The sequence below is a fragment of the Lampetra fluviatilis genome, chromosome 40 (genome assembly GCF_964198595.1).
Source record: "Lampetra fluviatilis chromosome 40, kcLamFluv1.1, whole genome shotgun sequence".
Classification (NCBI taxonomy): Eukaryota; Metazoa; Chordata; class Hyperoartia; order Petromyzontiformes; family Petromyzontidae; genus Lampetra; species Lampetra fluviatilis.
Window position 1 is genome coordinate 4,133,678 of NC_136314.1, and position 27,831 is coordinate 4,161,508.

Here is a 27,831-nt window from a genome sequence, read left to right on the forward strand (position 1 = left end):
AAATAAATAGACACATGTAATTGTTTCTGTAAAAAATATATATGTATTTCAGTTTAGCAGGCAATGGGCCTTCAGGAACAATATTATCCGGCATTATTTATGTTAAATCAGCCTAGCAGTATAGACCTCCGTGATTGCAAGGTGATCAGTTAGAATCCTGGTCGGAGAAATGTTTTACCTGCTCTAGCTTATTGGAAATGTGGAATTTCAACCAGCTGGGCAGCACTGCTGTACTGCTCGTATTAAAACGCGGAGACTTTGACTGTTAGATGCGCATTATAAATTGGAATAATTATTATTATTATTATATATATTTACACGATTGGGCGAATACAACATCGCATTGGCTCGTGGGAATTGTGTACTGAGCGCCGTTCATGCGTTTGAATGCTCTTTGCTCTCACGCCTCTTGTTTCTGCACAGGGTGACAAAGGAGAAAGAGGAGAGAGGGTGAGTATCGAGATCTCGGTGGACTCTTGTCGATTTCAGATGCTACCACGTCGGCGTCCCCAGGGGTCCAATCCCCTGGCACGAGAGTTGTAACGATGGGATGAGTTTATTTATGAATTCCTCCAACCTTTTTCCCGACGAGCAGAATAAAATGTGTAGCCCATGATTTATCGGACGGCCGGTGGCGCGCGGTGGGGGAAAGTGTGGGTGAGTGAGAGGAGGACGCGGTATCTTCTGCAGGGGCTCTCTCGAGAGTACTTTGGCCTTCTTTTCACGGGAACATTAACCGACGGTAAGCAGATAAGGAGGGGGCTGATCACCAGCGAGTGAATCAGCGAGTGCTGGATCATCCATCACCCTGACAGCCGCGCGTTGAATTCTGTCCGGCGGTGCAGCGAGGTGGGAACCGGGCACCGCAGCCCCAGGTGTGACAGCGGCGCTGTCGGGAGGCGGGGGCCGTCGTCGCGAAACGTTAATGACGCGTCGTTAATAACGCGTCGTCAATAACGCGTCGAGTGTTTGGCGTTGCGCCTCCGCGTCTCTTTCAGGGACCACCCGGGTACGGCGGCGGCGGCGATGGCGAAGCCACTAAAGGCAGTCCGGGCCTCCCTGTGAGTTCCGCAATGAGCACGATTGCACGCGGGCGCACACGCACACATGCACGGCGGGGGGGAGGGAAACAAAACAAAATACGAAAATAAAAAAACGCCCGGGCACCCTTCATCAGTTGCGTACGTACGCACGTCGGACTTGTTTCACGCCGTCACTGAGCCAACGTGAACCGCCCACTCACGTTGCCGGCCGCCAATGTTTGGACACCGGATCAGCACGCCCGAAGGGTGTTTCGTGGCCGCTCGAAGCCCCCAAGGTGCTGTGGCTGCTGCCTTTCAGATGCCGATGTGTGTATGTACGTAGCTGGCGATGAGTAGGCGTTGCGGGATGCTCTCCCCGCATCGCTCTGATGATCATCGTTATGCGTGCCAACACATCGAAATCATCGTCATCGTCGTCATCATCTAAAGGAAAATAAATGACGTGGGAATGGGCACATCGTGTCATGAGAACAAGCATGTATGTTGGACTTCTTTCGCACCATACGTAGCCAACCGTGCAAATCGGAGGTGCGCGGGGGAAGGACAACCATACACTGAACACAAAAATCAGTTCCAGAGAATTGAGTTTTCAATCTTAAAGTGCACAGCTCCAGTGGCTTCCCAATAGCAACACTGCGTGGCTTTAAACGGAAAGGTATGTACAGTATCAGGCGACGTTTCAGGCAATGGCCCTCCTTCATTGCATGAAAATAGAGAGGCCAGAGAGGTCCAGGACACTCGGAGGCTGGTCCACGCGTTTGCTTCTCTTTCGTATTGACTTTTGCAAATCACTGTTTTGCCGGAATCCCCATTGTTAAAGCGCCAACTCGCCCGCAGCGCGTGCAGAATGCGGCCTGCCAGAATCCTTTCGCGCAGCTACGCCGGTTGCCAGACACGTGACCCCCAGAGCTGGCAACGCTCCGCTAGCTGCCGGTCCCGTTTTCGACAAGAGTTCAAGATTCTTCTCCTCGACTCACAAGGCTGCTTAGTGATGCTGCTCCCTCGTGCATACCGGGATCTCCTCCTCTCCCGCTCACGGCCAACACAAGTTACAATTATCATCTGAACCGGTCTTCCCCGAGGTCAACTCGGCCTCAAATGAGTACCTGGCTGCGGTGTGTAAACATCGCCGCTCGGGAGACAAAGGCGGCCGGGCGTGGTGCTGGCCACCCACCCCCTCGTGCGCCGTGTCGGCCTTCGTAGGTGCTGCTCGCTAACAGCACTTGCCCCACTGGTCTCTTAAAGCCATACGGGGAATATTTGTTTTATCCGGCAACTTTTGTGAAATCCGAGTGAAAGGCGCTTCAGAAGTGTCAATAACAATGATAATTAATAGATTTCGCTGGCAGGGCCACCGATGTGAACAGGCTGAGAGGAGCAGGAGGAGTAAGGCGTTGGGTTGAGTATCGAATTGAAGCTATATGGGAAGCTGTGAGATTCCCCCTCGTACACAGACTACATATTAAACACAGAGAAAACGATACCTGAATTAGCCGTATGGAGCGTTGACTTAATTATGCATGCACGTGGTGCATAAATAAATAACATCATATCTACAAGGCGCACATGCAAAGTATATATGCATGATTAAATACATCCGTTGAGTCGACCGGCAGGTTGCGTGCGATGGGTGTGCCTACGTCTGGTCAATGTGGAAGAGTAGACCAAATTCTCACCTAGAGTTGGTTCGCTGTAGTGGAGGCTCTTACCGCTAGCAGTGGCATGAGCAAGCACTTGCGGGGGCTGCACCTTTACCGTCTACGCTGTGACTATTCACCAGGAGTCACCGGATTTCTTCTCAGCTTTCGCGTCGTCACTCTCTCCAAAAGACGTGCCAAAAATAACAAAATGCAGTCGTCGCCGGACTGATTTTTTGTTTGTATTTAGCACGGGTGCAACACTCTGAGCATATACGAACCTTCCCATGCATTAATTGCAAAAATATATAATAATAATAATAATAAAATACTCCAAAACCATTGCTCAGAAATTATAGGGGGACCATAATTTTTTTAGGTCAAAATTCAAACATTGTTGTTTTCAGATGGTTAAGTTCAAATCTACAGACTGGACTCTGTTTATGACAAGTTTCAGCTTCCTATCGCTTCTAAAGCTTCAGTGGAATTCATATCAGGCCCTTAATCCAGTTACATCAGTGGTTCTGAACCTTTCCTGCAGCCTTGCACCCCTTTTGGTTCTCAATCGTAAGACAAATTGTCATGTTAATGAAAACACAGCGTGTGATGACACAAAGTAGTTGCACGTACGTGCCCGTGTTTGGTTTGAGTCTCGATGATTTACCTTCGAAATAATCTGGCGATGGCTCGCAACCCCAGAGAGGGCATCCCACACCACCAGGAGGCACATGCACCCCAGGTTTAAGGACCCACTGGTCTGTGTGTACGGGCTGCTTATGCAGCTTTACTCTTCAACCAGCAGATGGGGAAATAGTCCAGACGTTTTCAATCCACATCACAACTCGTTTTCATTTAGCGTGTAAACGCACCCATTTGACACATGCTGTACGATCCATACGTAGGCGTATGTTACAATGCACAGCTTTCATCGATTTGTATCAATTCTCGTGATCACATTGCACGCGTCGAACCACGTTAAAGAATCAAAACATTTTTTTTACCATGAATACAAATTCGATGGAACTAAAGTATTCCTTCCTAATGTCACATTTGGGCTGACGAAATGAGCGACAATTATACAAACGAGCTGAAAACAACCCTGACAATAAACTCGGAGACTCATTTAACGGGTGTGCAAATATGAATCACATGCCTACTCTTAACATTGAACCTTGCACTCAATGTGCTCACATGTCACCGCTTGGGAGAACGTATGCCAGCGCTCACTGTGATTGCACAACGCATGGAAATTAAACACTCGGCTTACGTTTGGGATAATGCAGTGAGAGCAACTTAACCCTTTCCGAGACGTCTGGAAAGTTGCAGGCTGGGGGTCCCATTCAACCGCTGAATCTCGGAACGCATGAGCGGTTTAATATTATTCTGAGTTGCGTAGCGCCGTTGTTCTTAAAGACGTCGTACTCACTGCAGAGAACCGTAGCGACACGACCGCACTACGCTACGATAGCTGCAGCCAAACTGTGCCACACGCCCTCCCTCGCGGCCTCGTGGGAGCCTCGGGACGTCTTCCGACAGTTTTTGTGACGACCTACGTCGTCGCAATGGGAAAGGGTTAACATTTCAGACACCGTACGTATAAGGTGGCACAATGAAAATTAAATGTTACGTTTTTTTTCTCATCGTTCCATCTCCGCGGGCGGCCGTCACTCTTGAACGCGTTTTCTACCTTCGCCTGCCATTCCGTCACCAGCCTCATCAGTTGGCCATCGCCGCGTGGTGACGAACTTAGCCCACTTAAGTTTTCTCAGTCAGCGTAACGGTCTCTGGTTCTCGTCTCCTCCCTGAATCACGTGCTCCTCCTCTTCCTCATCTCTCTCGGAGTAAATTACCAGCGCGCAGCTCTCCTCGCCGAACAAGATAATACTATATTGCGGTAATTATTCTTCTTCGGAAGGCACAGAGGGAGAGAGAAAGGGAGAGAGAAAATTACTGGAGTTTAAATTATGTATGATAAACTTTGCTTAATTAAATTTTAATTCCACATTCAAAAATAATCAGTTCAGCTTTGTCCAAAATCCTGATTAGCAGTTTCCCGAAAAAAAGTTTTGAGACGTGGTGAGCCCTTAATGGTGAAGAATCTAAAAAAAGCATTGAGCTCAATAGTTCTCATCTGTTCAGATGAGCATGTGACATCACTCATCTCCCACGAGGATCAGTTGTGGAAATTCCACATGCCTGTGGCGAGGGTCGGTTTTTACATCGGATGACCATTTTCTGACGTCATATAAATCTGCACTCCCCGTGGCGATGCTGGTGGGATGACGATTGGTCCAGTCGCCCCTTTGGCTCGGATTTGTTGGATTTGAATTGGCGGCATTTCATTGAGTGCGTCGAGAGCTCTGCTCCAGTGCCACCCAGCCGTATAAAGCAACGTTGCAGCGCTATTGCCATGGACACGACTCCACCGTGAACCTGGCGGCCAGCCTTTTATTCCCAGCCACGGCTAAGTATGAATGGTGAGTGATTCCTGAATCGGTCCTGGCCCGCATTTCTACCCTCCAACCCCGCACCCCGACCACCGCCCCCCCCACACGCGCCCCCCTCCCACCCACCAATTACCACTCCCGTCCTTGACCAAGCAGTACTAACCAGGGTGGTGAAGTATGGCCAAACATTCCCAATGACCAGGGGCAGTGATAAATTAACAAAGCGGTGTTTGCAAAACGTGCCAACTAGTCACTCCTTCGGCACACTATCCAACACACCGTGGGGCTGATGGAGAAGTGTGATTGGCACGTTGTGTCCACGTGACAAACCTCGCTAAATTGGCCGTGTCGGGTGGTGGCGGGTTGAACGACGCATTTACATGCACGCGATCTAACGCAACAGCAACAAAACCTTTCCTTACGGAGGGAGGAAAATCTCTCTGCGACGAATTCACTTCTCGCCAGCCAGCCAGCCAGCACATCCGGCGTCCAGCCTGGTTGCTTGCTGCGAAGCGTTGCTGCGTAGGGGGGGGGAGGTTGACGATACAAGAGTGTGCGTGCCCCTTAAAATGTGGGCAGCAGCGTCTGGTTATTGAGGCTTCCATCGCGGATTCTTGTTTGCGCCCCATTAAGAGATAACCTTTTGGAGCGATCTCGGCAAGGCGTGCTCGAATCTCGGGCACGCTTGACTTATCGGATACGCTTTAATGTGTCCGCTGCCTACGAGACGTAGCACTGCCCGCCCGCCCGCCAATGCAGGAATGAGATTTGTTGTCATTCTTTTTTTTCCTCCTGCAAATCTGTTGCCGTGCAAGATGTGTGAACGGGCTGCCTTTTAAATGATCCTACGTGCCTTTGGGATGTAATCCCAAATCCTGCTTGGCACTTGTTTCTCTCCGCCTGCTAAAAGCAGCTTGGAGTGGCGCTTGACCTTAAAATTGCTAACCCCCCTTTTTTTAGTCGGTGTTGGAAATTCCACATTCTACTTTTTTTTTGGCCGGTGTTGGAAATTCCACATTCCACTTTTTTTGGCCAGTGTTGGAAATTCCAAATTCCTTTTTTTTTTGAGCGGTGTTGGAAATTCCACATTCTACTTTTTTTTTGGCCGGTGTTGGAAATTCCACATTCCTATGCTGCGGGTGACCAACGATCTCTCTGAAGACCAGACGACTTTGAACTTCCCATGCAACGGTTCTAGTTTTCGTCGAACCTGGAGGGAAGATGAGCCAGATCATCCTCTCTCACTTCTCCTGATGTTGCTGGGGACCAACCACACTTTTCTGGCCGCAGCAGCAGCAGTCCTCCACTGTTGATCGGGTTAAGGACCGATCGTCCCTGTGTCCCATGAGATGCAGGGATGATCGTTTTCTTACGTGCATTTTTTTTGTCCGCTTTATTTACGTATAATATTTGTAGAAAAATGTATTTGCTAAGTAGTGGGTTTTTTGTTTTTGTACCATCTGTGTAAGGGACTGGCTAATTGATGTTGCAGCGTTGTGGGATGCAATTGCATGAATGACGCTCTTTAAAATTTTAATTATTATTCTAATTATTAGAGCCTCCTCCTCCACTCCATCACTCCACCTTCTATCTCTGTTTTCTCCCACGAGTGTTGCCATTGCTTTTGCTGGATTTCCCGTTTGGTGGCTCTCATCACCAGAGGTGGGACAAAGTCATTGTTATGCAAGTCCAAGTCGAGTCGCAAGTCATCAAATTCATGACTCGAGTCTGACTCGAGTCCAAGTCACATGACTCGAGTCCACACCTCTGCTCATCACACATAACCGTACTGTTGCAGTTTGTGTACCTAAATTGCATCGATATTTTTTTTTGTTCGGCAACATTCATGGCTGCCTTTTTCTCCCCAGTGTTTGATCTTTAGACGCCATGTCAGGTACTCATTTAAGGCTGAATCAACCTCGGCGAGACCCAGAACTGGTTCAGATGTTGCTCGCCAATGATATTAGCCACGGCTGGGAATCAGACCCAGGTTAGCTGGTTTCGTAATGCGTACATAAACACACACGGTCACACCCTCACACAGATGCACACATACATACCCTCGAAAACACCCATACTCACATGCACACACGCATACAGTCACACACACACAAACATGTGCACACTCACATTCTCACACTTGCACACACACTCACTCGTACAGCCATGCGCACACTGACAAACTCTCTCACATCCACAGACACAGACGAAGATCCCCGGTATAGCCTTAGCAGACTGTTGGGGCAAGTGCTGTTTGTGAGCAGCACATGTGAAGGTCGGCACGGCACACGAGGGGGTGGGTGGCCAGCAACACGCCCGACCAGCCGCCTTTGTCTCCCCAGTGGCGATGTTGACACAGCGCATCAGCTACTCATTTGAGGCTGAGTCAACCCAGGGGAGGACCGGTTCAAATATTCGTCACTGCTCCCCACACAGACACACATTCACAAACACACAGACACACATTCACGAACACACATTCACGAACACACAGACACATTCACAAACACACAGACACACATTCACAAACACACAGACACATTCACAAATTCACAGACACGCATACACAAACACACAGATGCACATTCAGAAATGCACAGACATTTACAAACACACAGACACACAGACACACAGACACACAGACACACATTCACAAACAAACGCACATTCACACATTCACAAACGCACAGACACACATTCACAAACGCACCGACATATGCACAAACGCACAGACATACAATCACAAACACACAGACATTCACAAACGCACAGACACACATTCACAAACGCAACGACATATGCACAAACGCACAGACATACAATCACAAACACACAGACATTCACAAACGCACATTCACAAACACACGCGCACCCCGCATCCACATCGACACACACGCACGCACATTTCAGACACTCTGTCACACCTGCACACGGGCACACTCACCGACACACAAAGACAAATATCCCCCGTATAGCCTTAACAGACTGTAGGGGCAAGTGCTGTTAGCGAGCACCTATGAAGGCCAGAACGGTACACGAGGGGGTGGGTGGCCAGAACCACGCCCGACCGCCTTTGTCTCCCCAGTGGCGATGTTTACACACCGCACCGGGTACTCATTTCAGGCTGAGTCGACCTAGGGGAGGCCCAGGACCGGTTCAGATAATCGTCACTGGTGTTGGCCGTGAGCGGGAATCGAACCCGGGTCGCCAGGTTCATAGCGCAGCGCGCTAACCGCTACACCACCGCTCCCCACCGACACACACACACGCACAGACACCCCACACAGAGGTGGCCTGCAATAAGGAAACGGCTCCGTGTGGCCCCTAGAGATCCGCCGTCACGTCTCCACAGCTCGTTAGGTGTGACGGGCACCTGGGCTGCTTGCGCAGATACGCAGCAGAGTCCTGAAACCGCTGGCTCGAGAGAGGCAGAGAGACTTTCGTGACTGCAGGAATTCATAGTCTTGGTTCTTTCGGTAAGGTCACGTAGAAAAAAATAAAAGTTAATACAATAATTTTATATTTTTTTATTTTATTTACTTTTATATTTTTATATTTTATTTACTTTAATTGTTTTACATATATCCGATTCGCTCGGTTGGCTTATATAAAATATAAAAAATAAAAGTACATAAAATCTAAATGAAAACTAATTTTATTTAATTAACTTTAAAAAAAAATTCTACGTGACTTCACCGAAACAACCAAGAATATACAAAAAATGAGCGCCGATTCGTAGCGGCTTGTAATGCCTTGCAACGGACCCGGGTCTGTGTGTGTGCTGTGAAGGAATGTGGAATTCCAGCCACGATCTCAGGGCCACCGATCCAGGACACTTTGGAAGGAGCGCCGGGGTTGGGCCCGGTGCTTTTTGTGTTCATCATGATCGTCGCTATCGATAACGACGTTACTAATCATCAATGTCATCGTCGTGATCATCATCATCTCTCTGGAGTCGATAAAACTGGCAACACGTTGTAGGAACAATGGTCACTGTTGACTTTTCATTTGTTGTCCTTCCCCCGCACTTCCGATTCACTCGGTTGGCTGCGTACGTTGCGAAAGAAGTTCAACGTACATGGGTGGCTCACAGTGGCTATGTCGGAGATATGAGCTAGCGCCTCCTGAGATCCTGCGCTTAAGTCACCAGCTATTACAGCTTTCTTTTTGACGCGAGACTAGTTGATTGATGGGTCCTCAGTGCGGTTACCATTGACTGCACAAAGCAATCCCAGCACATTACCGCAGAAATTTACCACAGCGTGGATTTTTCTCCGGGTCCTCCGGTTTATCCCCTCCACATTTAGAATCAACGTCGTGCGTTTTAGAGTGTTTGGCTGCTATAAATTTCCACGCGATGATAGGCCGCTTCGTTGAGCTATCATAGCGGCCAGTTCTTCCTAAAAAGAGCTACATAGCTCAGTGGGTCTTACCTGGTAAAATAAAAATAAAAACAATTTAGTTTAAAATACACTCCGCTTGCTTCACAGTGCAAGTTAACGATGGTGGACGCGTGCCAGGCGTCGGGGTCCAACATTTGCCAAATAAAAAAAAGCGACTTGTGAACTCCACACTGATTGGGAAGCGGCGTAGCAACATCGCCCCCCTACTGTGAGACTTAGCAGCACTCCCCCCCCCCTGCCCGAGAAAGAGGCTTTGGAGACTCCACGAGGCTTATCCCGGGTGAAATAATGTCGGGAGACCGCTACACAGTTCGTGCTCGGGGCCGGTGCGGTGAGTCGGTGGCGATGCAACGGAACGCGCCTTGAACCTAAAGAAATTCCTTTTCGTTCTAGATGATGCAAAAGTGCACCGCTCCAGTGGCTTGCTCATGTCGGAAGGAAGAGCGTTCCAGACAGACATTATCCCAGCAGCAAAAGTAGCTACACGTGTAGTAGCTACGTCCCCCGCACTTTCAAGGGCCCCGCGCTAAATGCCTTCAAGCTATCAATTCCGGTTCAGTGATTCTGCACTTGCTCTATTACTATAGCACTATACTGCCTTCAACTTTTATGAACGACTGGGTGTTTAAGGTTAGCGATTTGTCGTCTTATCTGGCTGTATAGCAAATGAAAAAAAAATACAATTACTTTACTATGCAAGTTCAACATTTGTGTTTTAATATTTACGTGCTTTTTATTTTATTTTAGGGCCCCTTTATAACACATGCCACAGGCCCCGCACGAGCTTAATCCGGCACTGGTTCCAGACGGCCGCGGAAGCGCATCCGCCACCACCGCTGCTGCTGCTGCGAGGATGACCGGAGTGTCGCGTGATGGTGGTTTATGCTCCTTGACGAGATCAGCGAGCCATCATGGTTCATTTGTGGCGAGCTCTTTGCGGTGTAATGAGTGCGACCCTTATAACGTATTATTCGTTCGGCAACCGGAAGCCTATGGCAGCTCTCGGCGAGCGAGCGAGCGAGGGGGGAGAGGTGATTTGGTGGTGGGGCCTCGCTGTCCTGCGGGCAATCCCAGAATTTAAAGAGCGCGGGCGCCTTTTATTGAACGGCCCGGAGAACGTGATGCGACCGCGTGATTATAATGGATTCAGGGATGATCATTAGTGAGTCAATCGTCGCGAGATCACTCGGAGATAAGAACCCACCGGCTCATTCTTCTGCACCCCCCCCCCACACCACACACTGTGAATGGGGCGGTGATACCGCCGAGCGGGGAGAGTGCGTGTCTCTTGTGTTGCCGCAGGGGCTCGTGGTTGTAGCCCCGTGGCCACACGCGTTAATACTGCTGCAGGTGTGTTAACAACCAATGATGCTTTCCTAGGTGAATAAATGTCATCAAGTCAATTTGCACAAAATCGTTTTGCTGCTAGGACTGGGCAAAAAAATGAGTAAATTGCTACGCGAGATTATCAACGGGGGAGACTAATTATACGATTGGCATTGCTATGGATAACACCGGGCCCCTGCCATATTAAAGTCGATGTTCAACCGCTCGCTCAACGTGGCCAAGGGAGGGAAGCGTTTCGCCATTCTCGTTTATTGTACAGAGAGAGGCTTTGGCCTGACTGCCAGTTAAGTGATGGTGTTGTTATTGGGTCTGACAAAACAATAACTTTGGAGTGGCTGAGAAAAAAGTGAATTGTGGCGTGCAATTATTTTCGTATGACCAGTGGGCAAATTTGGCCTCAAGGAAAAATGAATAGATCAATGTAGCTCTCATGCTTTGGACACAATATTGCTTGTCGTTTTCTTTTATACTGCTGTCGTTTATGGCAATTGATGACCGTATTGGACATATCTCTGTAAAAATATTCATTTCCTGACTGAGCACCTGAAATAAATCTTCTCTTCCCGTCAAATAAAAATACGCTGAATCGTGAAAACAAAGTTAAGATTTACGAGTAACGGTCGATATATATATTTTTACTTCTGTCAAAGTGTCTCCCACCTCAAATGAGAGATGGGCCGGCGCTCGTATCAATTGTGCCAGTGGTGGAAATTCCATATTCCCATGGCGGGGGCGAGTCCAGCTCAGTAAATTATCAGCGCCATCACGGTCACCAGCATGTTTTGACCTTGCCAGCATCTTTATCGTCATGATTAGAAACCAAAACCTCAAAAGGTACTTTCTGCTCAAATGAGCATCTTTTGGTTATGGCTCTTAGCCAGTGGGTGAAATTCCACATTCCTATGGTTGGGGCGAGTCTACCCACAGGACAACAACCGTTGACTGTCCCACGAAGCGTGCCCTATTTTATCGACCCTACCGGGAGGCATGATGATGGTGATGATGATGGATGGGGCTGAGTCAACCCCCAACCAGGATGTGACCTCGGAACCTTCTGATTGCGAGCCGCTCGCTTTAGCGTTGAGCCACCACCTGGCCGGATGTGATTGGTCGTCAGTCACGATCATCCCTTCATTTATAATTTGTTCATTTTAAATGTTTGCATGATTAGCGCGGTTGGCTACGTATGGGGATACATCGGCAGCCATGCGTTGGCGTTAATAGGTGCTCGCAAACATCACCTTCAGTAACAAGTCTGTAAGCGATACAGGGAGTGTTGATCTGGCAGTTGTGCTGGTGGTGATGGTGCTGGTGATGGTGATGGTGGTTGCGATGGCAGTGAAAGTCGAAGTGGCACGTACTCTGCAATTCATGTAATATTTCAATTTGCAATATACTTTTAAGTGCCGTGAATTTTCAAATTCAACAAGAGCCATCAATTTCCACCAGACTTGCAATCGATAAAAAAAATGTGTTGCAATTCACACATTTGGGTGAGAATAAAAAAAAAGCTAATTCCCATCGGGAGCCAATGTGTGAATAATTCAGTGCCTTCCCATGAAATGTTGATTATATGGAAATTAATTATATGCCTATAATCCACCTACCTCCACCCTACATCCCTACCCCCGCATGCAGTTGAGACCTCATAATCCATGCCTTCATCGCACGCCACCTCGACAAGTCTCAACTCCCCTCTCCTCTGTGGCTCACCCAAACCCATCGCCAAAACAACTTACATCCTCAGCCTTCTCTCTCCCCCCGCCCCCACACTCGACAAATACGCTTTGCGCTTCCCCTAATCCTCAGGAACGCCTCCACTGGCTGCCAATCATCTCAGATCCTGGTTCGGCACACAAGTTGCCCTGCGTCCTCGTCGGCGTTCACCGTTGCGCCGGAGAGCCGCGCGGCGTGGTTTGCGTCTCGTACCCCCCCCCCCCCGCACGTCGTTTGGCACGATGCTGATACCCCGATGCGCGAATGGAAACCTAAAAAAACTCTCCAGTAGCGGTGCGAGTGTGGGTGTCGTCCAGAACAGACCGTGACGACGTATAACGACGCAATGCCCCGGTCCACAAATACGTCGGAGACATCGCAGCGATACGCTACTCCGCTGTCTCCTGACGCGGTTATCTGGCTTGACCACCTGAATGTGAAATTGTAGTCGTTGTTCTCTGCAGCTACATCAGCCGCACGACAAGAATAAGTTTGGCACGATGTCCGACGCTTCCCACCACGTTTCGCTCGCCGTGCCAGAGCTCGCAGCACGGGGAGCGGTGAAAGTTCGTAAAACACTCCGAACAACGACAACTACGATTACAACAATGCGCGGTTGAACGCAAAACACGACCGTACAGATCCTGTGTGAACTCATCACTGCCCAACCAGCACCACTCCTCTCTAATCTCGCTCCACTCTCCTCCACGTGTTTTCCGCTCTGGGCATCCGTCAAATCTACGAGTCGATCTCCACTCAGTGCGACGTTACTCCTTCTACGCTGCGGCCTACTGTGGTCTGGAACTCATACCCCCTTGCTGCCCACGTGACCAATGCCTTACCCTTGTTCAAGTTCAGGCTCAAGACCTTCCTATTTTCCTCTACCTATGATTGGCTGCCTGTATCCGATTTAACAAATTGCCACTGCCCTATCTTCCCACCCACCAGTGAGCATTGCCTCTTCTCTCCTGTAAAGTACCTGCTCTTTCGTAACAATAGCACAAGTTCAACCCGTTCATCAATAACACTAAGCTAAATATATATAATAGTAACCCTTTCAGGCAATGACCCTTCATAGCAGTCACGGTCTGTTTGCCTGCAATAAAGATGGGCCATTTCCCAAAATGTTGCATGTTATATATAAAATGTCATTTTATGGCGGTGTTATTGATGAATGTGTTGATTTACTGTAATTTGAGCTTGTGTAGCACTGCCAAAGTACTATAAAAACTAAATCTTATTTACTTAAAATGCCTACACTCGGAGGAATGGTTCACTGCACATAACAATCATCAAACATCAACAAAAAGGCCCCATCCAAAAAATAATATTGTACTTTATTGCCTCCCAGGTTATTAATTTGTCATTCACAAATGCCTACTCGTTTCAATGAGTTTATAGACACATTATGGAAATTTGAGGTCATATTTCGATTTAAAAGTAATTACCAAACATTCGTTCAAGTAACTGTAATCATGAAATGCATAACTGTAACACAGTTGTTGCGAGTAAGCTGAAATTAAGCTTACGAGATTTTTGCCAATAATTCCACCAATTGCTTGGCAACACTGTTGATCGGAATACCCAGTGGGGCATGGCGGGTGAGCTTTTCCACTTTAGGAAGGGGGAACCGTTAGTGATATGAAAGTGGTGAAGCTTTTATTTCGTCTTAAGATGTGGTCACAGCTTTCCTGCTCAAGACAAATGCTGCTCTTCAACAGATTGTCCCGAAGGTTGGTAGGCCGATGATGGGCAACGTTCTTATTTAATTCCATTGTTGTTACGTGGAGGAGATAGCAATGTTGTCTGTTCACCGTGTTTGTTATCGTTATTGATGTATTATGTTATTGTATGCAATTCATATTATCGCATTGTAAGTAAGTAGGAACATTTGATATTGCGCACTCTTATGAGTCCATTTAACACGTAGGCTTTCGCGACCAATATTATTCATAATCAACGTTTTCGGCAAAGCTGACCCTTTGCGTCCGACCTGTGATGAAGGACTCAATCCATGAAAGCACGGTACCCTGCATACCATAAGCAGTTCGAAGGTGGCTGGCTAAGATGTTACGATCAACCACGTCAAACGCAGAAGACGGGTCTAGTAAGCAGAGTAGTGTGACTTCACCACAGTCAGCTGCAATGGGGGTGTCGTGGATGACCTTCAGCAGTGCCATCTCAGTTGAGTGGCCACGTCGGTATGCCGATTGAAGGCTTGGAACGAGGCTGTTTTGCTCGAGATCGGCTGTAAGCTGACCACATACCCAACGACTATTTTCGAACATGAATGTCAAATTGGAGATTAGCCTGTGGTTCCTCTTGTCGGAGGGGTCTGCTCCACCCTACCTCATCCGTGGTGTGACTATTGCATGGCGCCGGCTCTTTGGTCGAAAAATCCTGCGTGGGGTGAAGCATTACACATACTCGCGATGAAAGGCAGAAGCTCTGTAAGAAACTTCTTCAAAATGTGCGTCGGCATTGGGCCCAGTGCACAGGACTCTATTGTACCAGCCATGACGATCCTCCGGATTTTCGTACAGCTGCAGATGGCACGAAGATACCCAGAAAGGCCTGGTCTGGCGGCAGAAATGACTCAGGAGCATTGCCTTCCGTTTCTCGACAAACGGCAGCAACCTTCTGAGTGATGATAATTTAATTAGGTCCTGCACTGACGGGCAATTTGCGCTGTTTGCTATTGCGGCAGGCACTCGTTGAACGCGTTGCAGCATTTTCGCTACGATGCGGTTCTTTATTTGGGAACACTATTCGCAAGATGCAGAACGCGCACCGTTATAACGCAGACCGCGCGCACCATTATAACGAAGAATGCTCACCGTTATAACGTGGAATACAGGCACCATTATAAAGTGGAATACGGCACCGTTATAACGCGGAATGCTCACAGTTATAACGCGACGCACGCGCCGTTATAACGCGGTTTCTGAGCGGTCGATGACGAACTACTTTCTCGAGTTCCGCAGCTGAGCTGTGCGATACAGCGCACGGAATGATGCGGTAAAGTGGCGGCAGCGTCATACCCTCATCTCACTTCTTTGTCCCACCTTGGCATGACTGCTGGATGATTGAACGGCGCAAATGCGGTTCCCAGCTTGCATTTATATTTTTGTTATTCATGCCCTGCAATGTGTGCGCGGTAATTCCTCGCTTAACGCGCTTTTCAGCTTAACGCGCGACACTTTTACGGAACGCATCTACTGCTCCTACCACTGCCAGCGCATTGAACGATGACTCGCTTCGCATTTCTTTCATTTCCCAGGGGTCACCGGGCCCAACTGGACCCAGAGGAGAACCAGGACCGCCAGGACTCAACGGAGAAAAGGTTAGCACGATTACCAGTCGAGTCTTTTTTGATCAACTCAGTCAAGGGGGATGCAGTGCAAGAAAGTCAAACGGCTTGCAACTTGTCGCTACACACCTGGGCTGCGCTTCGTTGATGGTGGTGCAACGTCACAAGGCAGTGTCTGCGTAGTTACAATGCAACGTCTGTGTAGTTGAATGCAACTTCTGTGTAGTTGTTGCAATGAAGCGTCTGTGTAGTTGCAATGCCTGTGTTGGAATGCAACGTCAATGTTGTTGCAATGAAACGTCTGTGTAGTTGCAATGCAATATCTGTCAGTTTGCAATGTTGTATCTGTGTCATTACAATGCAATGTCTACATTATTGGAATGCAATCTATAGGTTATTGCAATGCAGGGTATGTGTTTTTGGAATGCAATGTCTGTGTTATTGGAATGTCTGTTATTGGAATGCAATGTCTACGTTATTGGAATGCAATTTCTATGTGATTGGAATGCGATCTCTATGTGATTGGAATGCAATTTCTATGTGATTGGAATGCAATGTCTATGTGATTGGAATGCAATGTCTATGTTGTTGAAATGTCTATGTGATTTTAATGCAAGGCCTGTGTTGTTGGAATTGAATGCCTGCAAAATTGTAATGCAATGTCTACATTATTGTAATGCAATGTCTACATTATTGTAATGCAATGTCTACGTTATTGTAATGCAATGTCTATGTTATTGTAATGCAATGTCTATGTTATTGTAATGCAATGTCTATGTTATTGTAATGCAATGTCTACGTTATTGTAATGCAATGTCTACATTATTGTAATAAAATGTCTACGTTATTGTAATGCAATGTCTATGTTATTGTAATGCAATGTCTATGTTATTGCAATGCAATATCTACGTTATCGTAATACAATGTCTACGTTATTGTAATGCAATGTCTATGATATTGTAATGCAATGTCTATGTTATTGCAATGCAATGTCTACGTTATTGCGATGCAATGCCTATGTTATTGTAATGCAATGTCTATGTTATTGCAATGCAATGTCTACGTTATTGTAATGCAATGTCTATGTTATTGTAATTCAATGTCTACGTTATTGTAATGCAATGTCTATGTTATTGTAATGCAATGTCTACGTTATTACGATGCAATGTCTACGTTATTGTAATGCAATGTCTATGTTATTGGAATGCAATGTCTACGTTATTGTAATGCAATGTCTATGTTATTGTAATGCAATGTCTACGTTATTACGATGCAATGTCTATGTTATTGTAATGCAATGTCTACGTTATTGTAATGCAATGTCTACATTATTGTAATGCAATGTCTATGTTATTGCAATGCAATGTCTACATTATTGTAATGCAATGTCTATGTTATTGTAATGCAATGTCTATGTTATTGTAATGCAATGTCTACATCATTGCAATGCAATGTCTACGCTGCGTTCTTCTAGGGTGGACCAGGCCTGGGTCTCCCTGGCCTGCCTGGCCTCCCTGGCACAGACGGACAGACGGTACCAATCGCACCTCCTCCTCCCCCTGCCGCAACCCCCGCCCGGTCCCACGTGGCACACTCGCACGCACAGAGCAAGCGGCGCAGCTCCCTTCGCTTCGCCGCAGCGATTTCCGTCAAACAAATCGCGTACACGAGCCAGGTCACAGATGTCACCCAGCCAGCGAGTGGATATGCGCACGAGCCATCGTAGCGTCGCGGCTAACTTGACCGCCGCGGCTGCGGGCGGAAACGAACGACTCTTCTTTCCGCGTTCGTATTGCTTCTGTCTCGAAATGATTTCACGCCACAGCACCATCCTTTACAAGAGGGCAGCGAACTGAGGCTCCCTTTGCGATTCGTCCGGATTTTATTTTAGTTTTCATTATTCTTAGAACGAAATCCCAATTTGTCGCGCGCTACGGGCGCCACGCTATGAGATGACCACGTGTACCAATTAGAACGCTACCAGTGAGCGGTGGCATGGCCACAGAAGTTGACGTCACAGCACCATCCGTCGGGAGGCGGTGGCGCGGTGGTCAAGCGGTAGGGGGAATTGGCCACTCGTTGCACAGGTTCACGGTTCCAATCCATTGGGCTGCCCTGAATAATACCGCAATTATAGCACACGTAGGCTTTCACGCGGCACTGTTGTCCACAATAAAAACTTCATGGGTGAGATCTCGTAAATATGAATGTGTCGTTAAAACCCCGCCACCACCCGACGCAGTCGATTTGTGAGGTTTGTCACGCAAACGAAACTCGTTCAGCACACCGCGTGTGTGTTGGAGAGTAAACACGCAACATTTACAATTCGAGTGTGACGTTTTGCTGGTGATTATCGAACCAGACGGTTGTAAAGCATGTTCTGTTTACGTGACAAACCTTACTAATTGACCGTGTCGGGTGGTGGCTGGTATAACGACACGTTTATATTTCCGCGATCTACCCCTCAAAAAAACAACTTTATTACGTTGTAATTATAATAATACTAATTCTAATAAATCTAATTCTGGATGCTACACGCCATCTGCTTCACTCTCATTGGCCGTCAAGCATCCCGTGACGTCATTTCGCAAGAGCAGGCCACTGTGCGTCGTTATTAGGGTCGAAATCTCCCAAGTTGCAAAATCGCATCGGACGTGACTCAATTGGGATTAGGCAGAGCATTTGTCCCCCCCCCCGACCCACTACCTGCAGCAAACGTAACCGGCCAAAGGTCAGTATCGCAGACTAAACTTCCCATTGGTCTCTTGAATTCTCGCCTAGCTTGATCAAAAGTGAACTTGACACTATTTTTGGTCACTTCGCTAGCCCCTCCTCCTGTTGATTGCCCCGCAAAAAGTGCTCATTGCCGCTTGTCGGTAAAACCATAGGCAAGTTCGTAATGAAATGTTGGTGCTCTTTGTTGTATTCTTTTTATTTATTTTATCCCAAAAACGTGCTGCCGACTTCACGTCAAATCCGACGAAGAGTCCGTTTGGAACAGTGGCAGAGCGGCCACTTGTCCAACATTAAAAGAGAGAAACGCAGATTTGCCCAAGACAACATTTGTATGCTCGAGAATGTATTTGCTCTACATCAGCACGTCACCCACTCCATTTATCATCGCGTATTTTTTTTTGCCTGTTTGTTTACCAATACTCTCGTTCCTCTTAAATTATGCGCACCGCAACTTTGTGGTCGTTCTTTACATTGCCTGGAGACCCGCGCACACATGAAGGTGTATTATTTGCATAACAAGCAGCATTGCTCTCCATATTCATATGCAAAATGATTGTAATTACACATTCAGCCCATCTGTTCATTGGTACAAATGTGAATCCGGACCTTGGGAGTGGGGGGGGAGAACGCGCGGTGGGCGAGAGTTTTGGAGTTCGTGAGACTTTGGCTGGCGCTGTTACTCTTGCGGCGTTTTCACGCCCCACGGGGGATTCCTTGCAATTTGCAAGGACCTCGGTGAGGACTGGCGCCACGCGATCCGTGATGCCGCGGGTTGGAGCGCGTGACTCGTGGTCGCAAGGTTGCAAGTTCGAATCCGGCCCTAGGGGCTGATCGCGAGTCATCGTGAATCGGTTCATCTGTCATCATCGTCGATCTATGATCATTAATCTGTCATCATCATCATGCCTGTCATCAGTTTACCATCATCGGTCTGTCATCAATGTATCATCATTATTAATCTGTCATCAATATGTCATCAATATATCACCATCATCAATCTGTCATCAATATGTCATTAATGTATCATCTTGATATTGATCAATCTGACTTCATCAATCTATCATCAATCTATCATCTATGTATCATTATATCATTAATAAATTATCAATAAATAATCCATCATCAATAAATCTTCAGTCGTCAATCAAATAACTCCGTCATCAATCTTGATTTGAAGCTTTCGTGACTGCAGGAATCCATACTCTCTGATTCTTTCGGTAAAGTCACGTGGGTAGAAAAAATAATAAAAAGAAAACACGACGTTTCGGTCGCAACACAAGCGCCACTGATCATCGACATGCTTGAGGATGTCTCGTAGTGGTCATCAAGAGATGCTGAACTCCCCTGGGTTCACATCCATGTCCTGGCGCCATCCCCCAGCCGTGCGTCGGCGTCCCTCGGTGCGCCGCGTGGAGTTGGGGCAGCCCGCAGAGCTCCGCTCAAATCCGTGGGGGCAGTCGCCCACAAAGACGCGACGATGTTTGTGACATTGCGACGCGCGACCGTGGTTGTGACAGGGAGACACAGCCGCGATCGGGGGCTTCGTCGAGGAGACCGCAAACGGTGGGAGGCTTTGCCGCTGGCAAGGCATCGCCGTTCGCCTGTGCCAAGCGGAATGAGCTGATAGTCTCGGCCTGGTCACCAGCGACTGCGAACAAATGACGCATCGTTTTTGAACCGGCTAAAATTAAAGCATAAAGTTTCGCCCCCCCTCCCCGCCCATCAACGTAGCTGACCTTCCACGTCAAAAAAAAAGAAAGCGTGTTCTACACATGCCATCACCCACGCGGCCTTCTGGGAGTGCATCATTTCAGCAGCATTGCTTTCCTTGCGAGCATTCGCACCCACCAAGGAGTCGTTGACGTTGTCTTGTGGGCGGCCGACGGCAGCAAGGTGGTGCACCACCAGCTTGCGAGGGCTTTCCCGACGGGAACTCCAGTTGCCTCGTGGCGACCCCAATCGCGCGTTCACGATGTAATTATCGGCGCTCGACGCGTTCCGCCGGTAACGCCGCCCCCAAGGGAAAGCGTAAACAGGCGACGTTTTGGGCCATGACCCTTGTTCAGCGCACGTGCTGGGAAGAGCTGTCGCAGTGTCATCGACGAACGTGTTGAGTTTGTTTTTTGTTTCCGGCTGCTCGCTGCACCCACTGCCGCCAAGGCAGTGTCACACATTTAATGGGCAATATAATTGGTGATGTCTAAAAAAAATACTTTTTTTACATCAATATGGAGATCTTTCTCTCTTAGCTCGTGACTCATGTAACGCATTTTTAATGCAATCCATCACATTACAATTAAACTTTTATATCTTCTGTTTTTCAATGTTTTAGGGTCCAAGGGGCCCTGCCGGTGCTCCAGGCATTAAGGTAATTGTATTTTTTGTCTTCACAAATTCTCGACATCTCATTAACGCTGCTGCTTCAATGAAATTATACAGCGAATAGCAAGTCGACGAGAGGAATGCACACATATGCATAGACAAAGGTCCCTTGTGTAGCCTTTCTCAGGCTCTTGGGGCAAGTGCCGTTTGCGAGCAGCTATGCAGGCCGGAACAGCGCACGAGTGGCTATTGTGTCGCGAGCACCACGACGCTTGACTGCCTTTGTCTCCCCGGTGCTAATGTTTGCGAGCCGCGCACCAGGTGCTCATTTAAGGCTTGCAGGCTGGAGGAGGGCAGGTTACCTAAACACGTCCTGGGGATCGGTGCGCAGATGTCGTCTGCCTACCAAGGGCAAGACAACACCAGATGGTGGCGGTGGCGGGAGTGATGATGGGGAGCGGTGGCGCAGTCGTTAGCGCTACGCTGCGCTACGAAACCGACGACCCGAGTTCGAATCCCGCCCACGGACGACTCCAGTGACGATTATCTGAACCGGTCCTGGGCCCCCCCTAAGCCGACTCAGCCTCAAATGGGTACCTGGTGGGGTTTGTGAAAATCGCCACTAGGAAGACAAAGGCGGCCGGGCAAGGTGCTGGCCACCCATCCCCTCGTGTGCCGTGCTGGCCTTAATAGGTGCTCGCTAACAACACTTGCCCAAAAAGTATCTTGAGGCTATGCGTGGCATCTTTCTCTTTGTCTGGTGATGATGGGACTGTCAGAGGAAACTGTGGGAATCGGGTGCCGACTGTGCAACGATTGTGGATTCTGTCAGGAAGAAGGGAGCTTGGGCGAGTTCTGGTGGGATGAAAAAACATAATCAGCACATACTTGGTGCTATGAAGAAGGGCCGTTGCTTGACGTGTCACCCGTTGTGTTTATTCGTGTTATTCGCGAATGTGTGAGTTCATTTTTTACATGTATGCCGAACTTCTTTCACACCATTTGTAGCGAACGGTGCTAATCGGAGGTGCCTAAGCACCACTGCCAATGCAGCAGCAGCACCACCACCAAATCGTTTGTTGGGGGAATTGGCGTCGGAGTAAAATGGGAAGCCACGATCGTCGATATCTCCGAGATGGGACACGGCATATCGAGGGAAGGAAAGGGGCCGTAACAACCTCGTGATGTCAATGCAGCTATTCATATCGTTTTGCTGCTGTGCATTTCTACACGATAAGCCACTTTGTTGAGCTCTCATTTGTGACCAGGTCATTTCTGAAAAATAAGTTAATAGCTCGGTGGGATTTACCTGGTAATGTAAACATAGTTTAGCTTCATTATTATATATTTTTTTATGTGATTTATTTACCTTTCCTATACTTTGTGCTGAAATCGTGTTTTTTGTATCGTTTGTTGTTGTAACGTTCTGACCCAGCCCCTACTGGGCATCTGTGAAAAAGAGCTTTGCAGCTCATCGGATTTCTCCTGCAGTGTAAAAATCAGATTCTGCAATTGAGCTTCTTGAATTTGGAATGATCTGAGAGACACGTTGACTCAAGGATCAACTCGCTGACCCACGTGTGCATATAATGGCACCGACGCCTCACTGCTCCTCTCTGTTAATGGTTGTAAAGAATAATTGCTGTGAATTTTTATTTTACAGGGGGATTCCGGTTCACCAGGAAACCATGGGCCTCAAGGGGACAGAGTAAGTGTTCTCAAATTGTCACTCAACTCGCGTCGAATCACAAGTAGCTTTCAGTGATAATTGCACCATGCAATCCCCGAACCTTAATCCCTGGCTCTGTTAGTGCATCTGCTCAGACAAGTGGAGGGATGCAATGCTTGTCTGTATGTATGCTGAACTTCTTTCACACCCTACGTAGCCAACCGCAGTAATCGGAGGTGCTACGGAAGGACAACAGACTAACCACTAAAAGCAGTCCTAAAGAAATGAGTTTTCAATCCAGATTTAACAGTGCATAGCTCCAGAGGTGTTCTTGTTTCGGTAGGAAGAGCATTCCAGATGATTGCAGAAGCGCATCTGAAAGCACATGATGCACTGACTGTCTTTGTTCGATTTTACATGATTATAATGATTATTATAGTCTGTTATTGAAGCAATCGTAGATAATGCTTTTGTGGAGTAATGGTAACAAACACACTGGACTTGCAATCCAGAGGCCACATGTTTGATCTCCTGGTGTGGCAGTTGAAACAGGGCAAGATGTTATCTGCCTTGCCTAATATACGTGGGTTCGATCCCAACCCTGATGCCTGTATATTTGGAGTGCATGTTATCCACATGGTCACGTGGATTTCTCTCTTGGTCCTCCGGTTTTTCCTCCCCACATTTAGAATCCACGTTAGTTTAAAGTATTTGGCCGCGATGCATTTCCACGTGATGAGCCACTTCATCGAGCTATCATTTGTGGCCTGGTCGCTTCTGATAAAGAGCTACATCGGTCAGTGGGCCTTACTTGGTGAAATAAAAATGGTATACATTTAGTTGAACAATGATGCAAGGTTTTTCAAACACCCCTCCACCCCCTCTATCTACCCAGAAGTGTCAATGGGTACAGCAGAGTTCAGTTGATTGGCAGGTCCCGTGTGGTGGCGTTGAGTGTGGGGACAACAGCTCCACCTCTTTCAAGACCGAAAGACTCTTCGGAAACAAAAGTCCAACATCGCCTCTGTCGCGTGACCTCGGGTGGAGGCCCTGCTGCTTGGAGTGATGTCATCAAGTAATTGCACGGCTGAACCTTTACAAACATTGTTTTGACTCTTTCAGTGATCGTGGTTAATATTGCAACAGTTGTTGAAGGGACCTCACGCAATTCCCCAGTTCTAATTGCATTGCAAATTGTGCAATGCAATTAGAACTGGGACTTGCATTGGACCTGTGAGGGACGGCATTGACCCCGTGACCTGGGCGAGATTTTAACTCCCTCGCTCGGTATGAAGGAGTGCGTGGGTTCGATCCCGACCCTGGCGCCTGCTGCTGTACATTTGGAGTTTGCGTGTCTCTCTCTCCCCGTGGTTGCATGGAGTTTTCGGCGGGTCCTCCGATTTTTCCTTCTACATTTAGAATCAACGTGCATTTGGAGTATTTGGCTGCTACACATTTCCACATGCTAAGCCACTTTGTTGAGCTATCACTTGTGGCCGGGTCACTTTTTTCAAAAAGAGCCATTTAGGCTTAGTGGGCCTCATATGGTCAAATAAAAATAGTAAACAAAATAGTTTGCGATTGTTATTCCTGCGCTCCGTTCACAGCTCTGCCTCTCCAGCTTTAGCAATCACAACAATCGTCCATCATTAAAGATACTCGTTAATATTGTTAATGCTTCTCACACGCGTAGGTGCTGCATATATGACGCATCTCAAAGTTGTATTTCTTTCCATACATTTTAAAAACCTAAATTCTTCCACTCTCAAAGTCTCATTTTAAACTCTTAAGTTTCAGAATGCCTTCTTCGAAAAAGTGTTTTCTGTATTGGTTCCAACTGTTTCCCATTCCCCACGTTAATATCCGTGCAAGCCCAAGCGCGGGTTATTTTTATTCCAGCCTTTCAAAATCTCCACAGAAATCCATTTTCCTCTTTGCTCAAACGCATCGCTCATTATTATTTGCACGACGTCAAGCGTGGGATTCACGACGGATTACCTCCTCGCAAGCTCTCTACCCCCCCCCGCGCCACTCACCAGAGATAGCCTTCGCATCCCGTTCCTAACACCACAGGCTCGGGTCAGTGGCAGCCTCGTGGTCGGGCGGAGACGGGACGAGGCGCATCGAGGGAAAGAGAGGGGTCCTGACAAACCCCGTGACGTCCATGCAGCTATTTGGATTGTTTTGCTGCTAGACATCTCCACACGATAAGCCACTTTGCTGAGCTATTATTTGTGGCCAGGTCGCTCCCGCTTTTGGTAGCCCAGGTGGTTCTACAGGAGGTCGGGGATTCGATCCCCGACCCTCACGCCTGTATATTTGGAGGCTGCACATTCTGCCCATGGTCGCGCGGATTTTCGTTTTTTTTCTCCAGGTCCTCCGTTCTTTGTTTCCCTCCACATTTTAGAAACGTGCATTTGGATCACTTCGATTGTTTTTGCCGCGATACATTTCCGCACGATGAGCCACTTTGTTGGGCTGTCATTTGTGGCGAGGTCGCTTCTGAAAATAGAAGTTAATACCTCAGTGGGCTTTACCTGGGCAATTGTTGGCTCCGGCTCACCGCGTTGGCTGCCTGCCCAGCCTCTCTGTTGTTCTTCCTCGCGCCTATGAATCATTCTCTCTCTCCGTGGGTGTTCTAACCAGAGCCTCCAATTCTCTCCTTGAAGCCAGCAGCCACCAACAGAAACAAAAAGAAGAGCAAGCTGGCAACACCAGTCTACAAAGCGAGCCTTCGTTTTGTTTTCCCGTTCGGTTCGTGTACTCCAAAGTACCTGTAAACAGGCACTCCTCTCGGTGTTTTGGGGTATTATTTTGGGATTTTGTTTTTGGGATTTTGTTTTGGGGTATTGTTTGCTGTTGAAACTTGCTGACCCGCCCCCATGCTGGGCATCTGTGAAACAAAGAGACGCCATAGCTCATTCGAGTTCCTCCAGTCTTAAATAAATATTCTGATTGAATTATAAAATATAAATGTCAGAGTACTGAGCATGAGCCACTTGATATTCTCGTGTTGAATCCAAGCAGACGTCCTCAATTCAACTGGTTCCTCAAGGGCCGCGAATATTGGGCATCAGTCCGGTTTCTGACGAAAGCAGACATCAACGGCAAAATAACCACCGTGATATTAAACATTGTTTTGCACGTACTTTGGCAAACGTTTTAGCGCTCAGGAGTCGTAATATCCTGTTTGTCATTCGACAAACAATCTGACAGCAGAGTTTATCAGATAAGTGCGACCTCTGCTTTGTCAACGATGAAGATCACTTGAAAGACGTTGTTTGGTTGAAGACCCGTGAAGTAATAACCCTTGTCTAGCTCTTCTCTTACACACAGGGTGATGCACTGCTTTCTAAGTGGCGAATGGACTCGTTCCAAAGGACGTAACACAGATAGCAAACAATTCTAATGAACCGGTGGTAGTAAATAAAGTAATTGTTACAAGAAAAGTCCTAAAGATTTTTAAGGTTACTTAAAATGGAATGTGTCAATTATGGGCATTGGTTTGACACTGCAGAAACTGCATGAGACAAAGCATCCATTTGGCAGCAATGGCGTTTGAAACTTCCTCTGTGATGTCTTGTAGACGTCTTTTGGAGGTGATACAATTCATTAAACACGGGTCATTTGCGAGCGACTGACTGCGAAAACAACTGCATGGTTAAGCCCTCGCACATTTGAGAACGCGTGTGGTAAATAGGTCTGCCGCCAACTCAGTTGGCAAAGGATATAAAGAGATTAAATTTATATATATACAGTATAAAACCATGATATGAAATCTAAAACAAACGTTAGATCTTGTCACATCGCTCTTACGCAATGTCTCACACCCCCTCTCACCTCAGGGCAGACTTGTCCTTGCCCCTGATGTCTGTGCTGCTGCTGCTGCTGTTTATTGTATGTGTGTTGAGCGCTCAGCCAGTGCCACGGGGAGCCTGGGTTCAAGCCCAGGTTCTTTGCGTACAAGAGAATTTGACGTGTGTCATCATCATCATCATCGTCGTCGGCGGCGGCGGCGGCCATCATCTATCTGCTGCTGGATGAAGGCCTCCCCAAACTGCCGCGACTTCCGATTTCTCAATTAGCAGCGAAGTAGTGACGCTTGTGCCTCACAGGAAGAAGGGCCTGGGTTTTCCATCTTGACTTAAAGCTTTGGTGACTGCAGGAATTCATATTCCTTGGGTCTTTCGGTAAAGTCACGTAGATAGAAGAATAAAATAAAACAAAAAATAATATATCCCGACGTTTCGATCGCAACACAAGCGGTCGTCCTCAGGTGGAAATAATAATCCAGCAGTGTAACTGCTGAACCAGCGAGAGAGCTGTTACAACAAGAGGTCATTTGTGTGACGATGGGCAAGATAGGTTCAAAGAAAATCACAAAAATAACTAAAAACTACGACGTTTCGATCGCAACGCAAGCGTTCGTCATCAGGAAGAAAAAAAAGTGGGTTTTATTCTCGACTCGGGTGCCTTTCTGTATTTGTATTTTTTTACACTCTCCCCTTGTTCTGCATTGGTTTTCTCTGGGATCACCAGTTTCCTCCCATAGTTAAAAAAACCAGACACACACACAAAGTAATGAGCGTTGTCCAAACATCCCAGACCCCAAAAGCAATCGCCTGCAAATTACTCAGTTGGGATCGCACACGGGACAACATCGCCCTCTTCTGCCAAAACTTGGCTGGACCCTCGTAAGAATAGCCTTTGAGACTCGGTGAGGCTTTCGGGGTAAACAATTGCACACACACAACAAATCCACCTTGCTCCACCACGTGAACTCATTTCATCGCTCCATCTTAACTCGGCGGACGTCGTCGCGGACACGTTCCGTCGACTTGTTGGCATTCAGCTTCTTGGTTTTTTCGGTAAAGTCATGGAAAAGGGAAATAATAAAAGAATAAAAATAAAAACATAATAAGATAAAATTCTCACTGTAAGAATTTTATTTTATTGTGTTCTTATGATTTTTTTATTATTATTTTATTATTTCCCATCTACGTGACTTTACCGAAAGAACCAAGAAGATGAATCCCTGCAGTCACGAAATCTTTAAATTGAAAAAGTGTTGCCATTCGTCCCTCCGAGCGACGTTGTCCTGGACTGGCCCACTGCCCCGTAAATTATCATCATCTCCCTGCGCTCTCGAATCCACGTGCTCCTTTCTCCGTCTCTCGTGTTAATCCAAGAGAGTGTGTCTC

General features: G+C 47.5%; 1 protein-coding gene across 1 annotated transcript in view; it reads left to right on the forward strand.

The window, feature by feature from the left end:
• LOC144946247 (uncharacterized) overlaps window positions 1-27,831 on the forward strand; it is a 31,790-nt gene that overhangs the window by 1,169 nt on the left and 2,790 nt on the right. Inside the window, exons 3-9 of the mRNA XM_078875139.1 lie at window positions 424-450; window positions 999-1,061; window positions 15,874-15,936; window positions 17,378-17,437; window positions 20,972-21,007; window positions 22,625-22,669; window positions 23,526-23,537. Coding sequence (XP_078731265.1) covers window positions 424-450; window positions 999-1,061; window positions 15,874-15,936; window positions 17,378-17,437; window positions 20,972-21,007; window positions 22,625-22,669; window positions 23,526-23,537 — 306 coding nt within the window. The remainder of the gene's footprint in view (window positions 1-423; window positions 451-998; window positions 1,062-15,873; window positions 15,937-17,377; window positions 17,438-20,971; window positions 21,008-22,624; window positions 22,670-23,525; window positions 23,538-27,831) is intronic.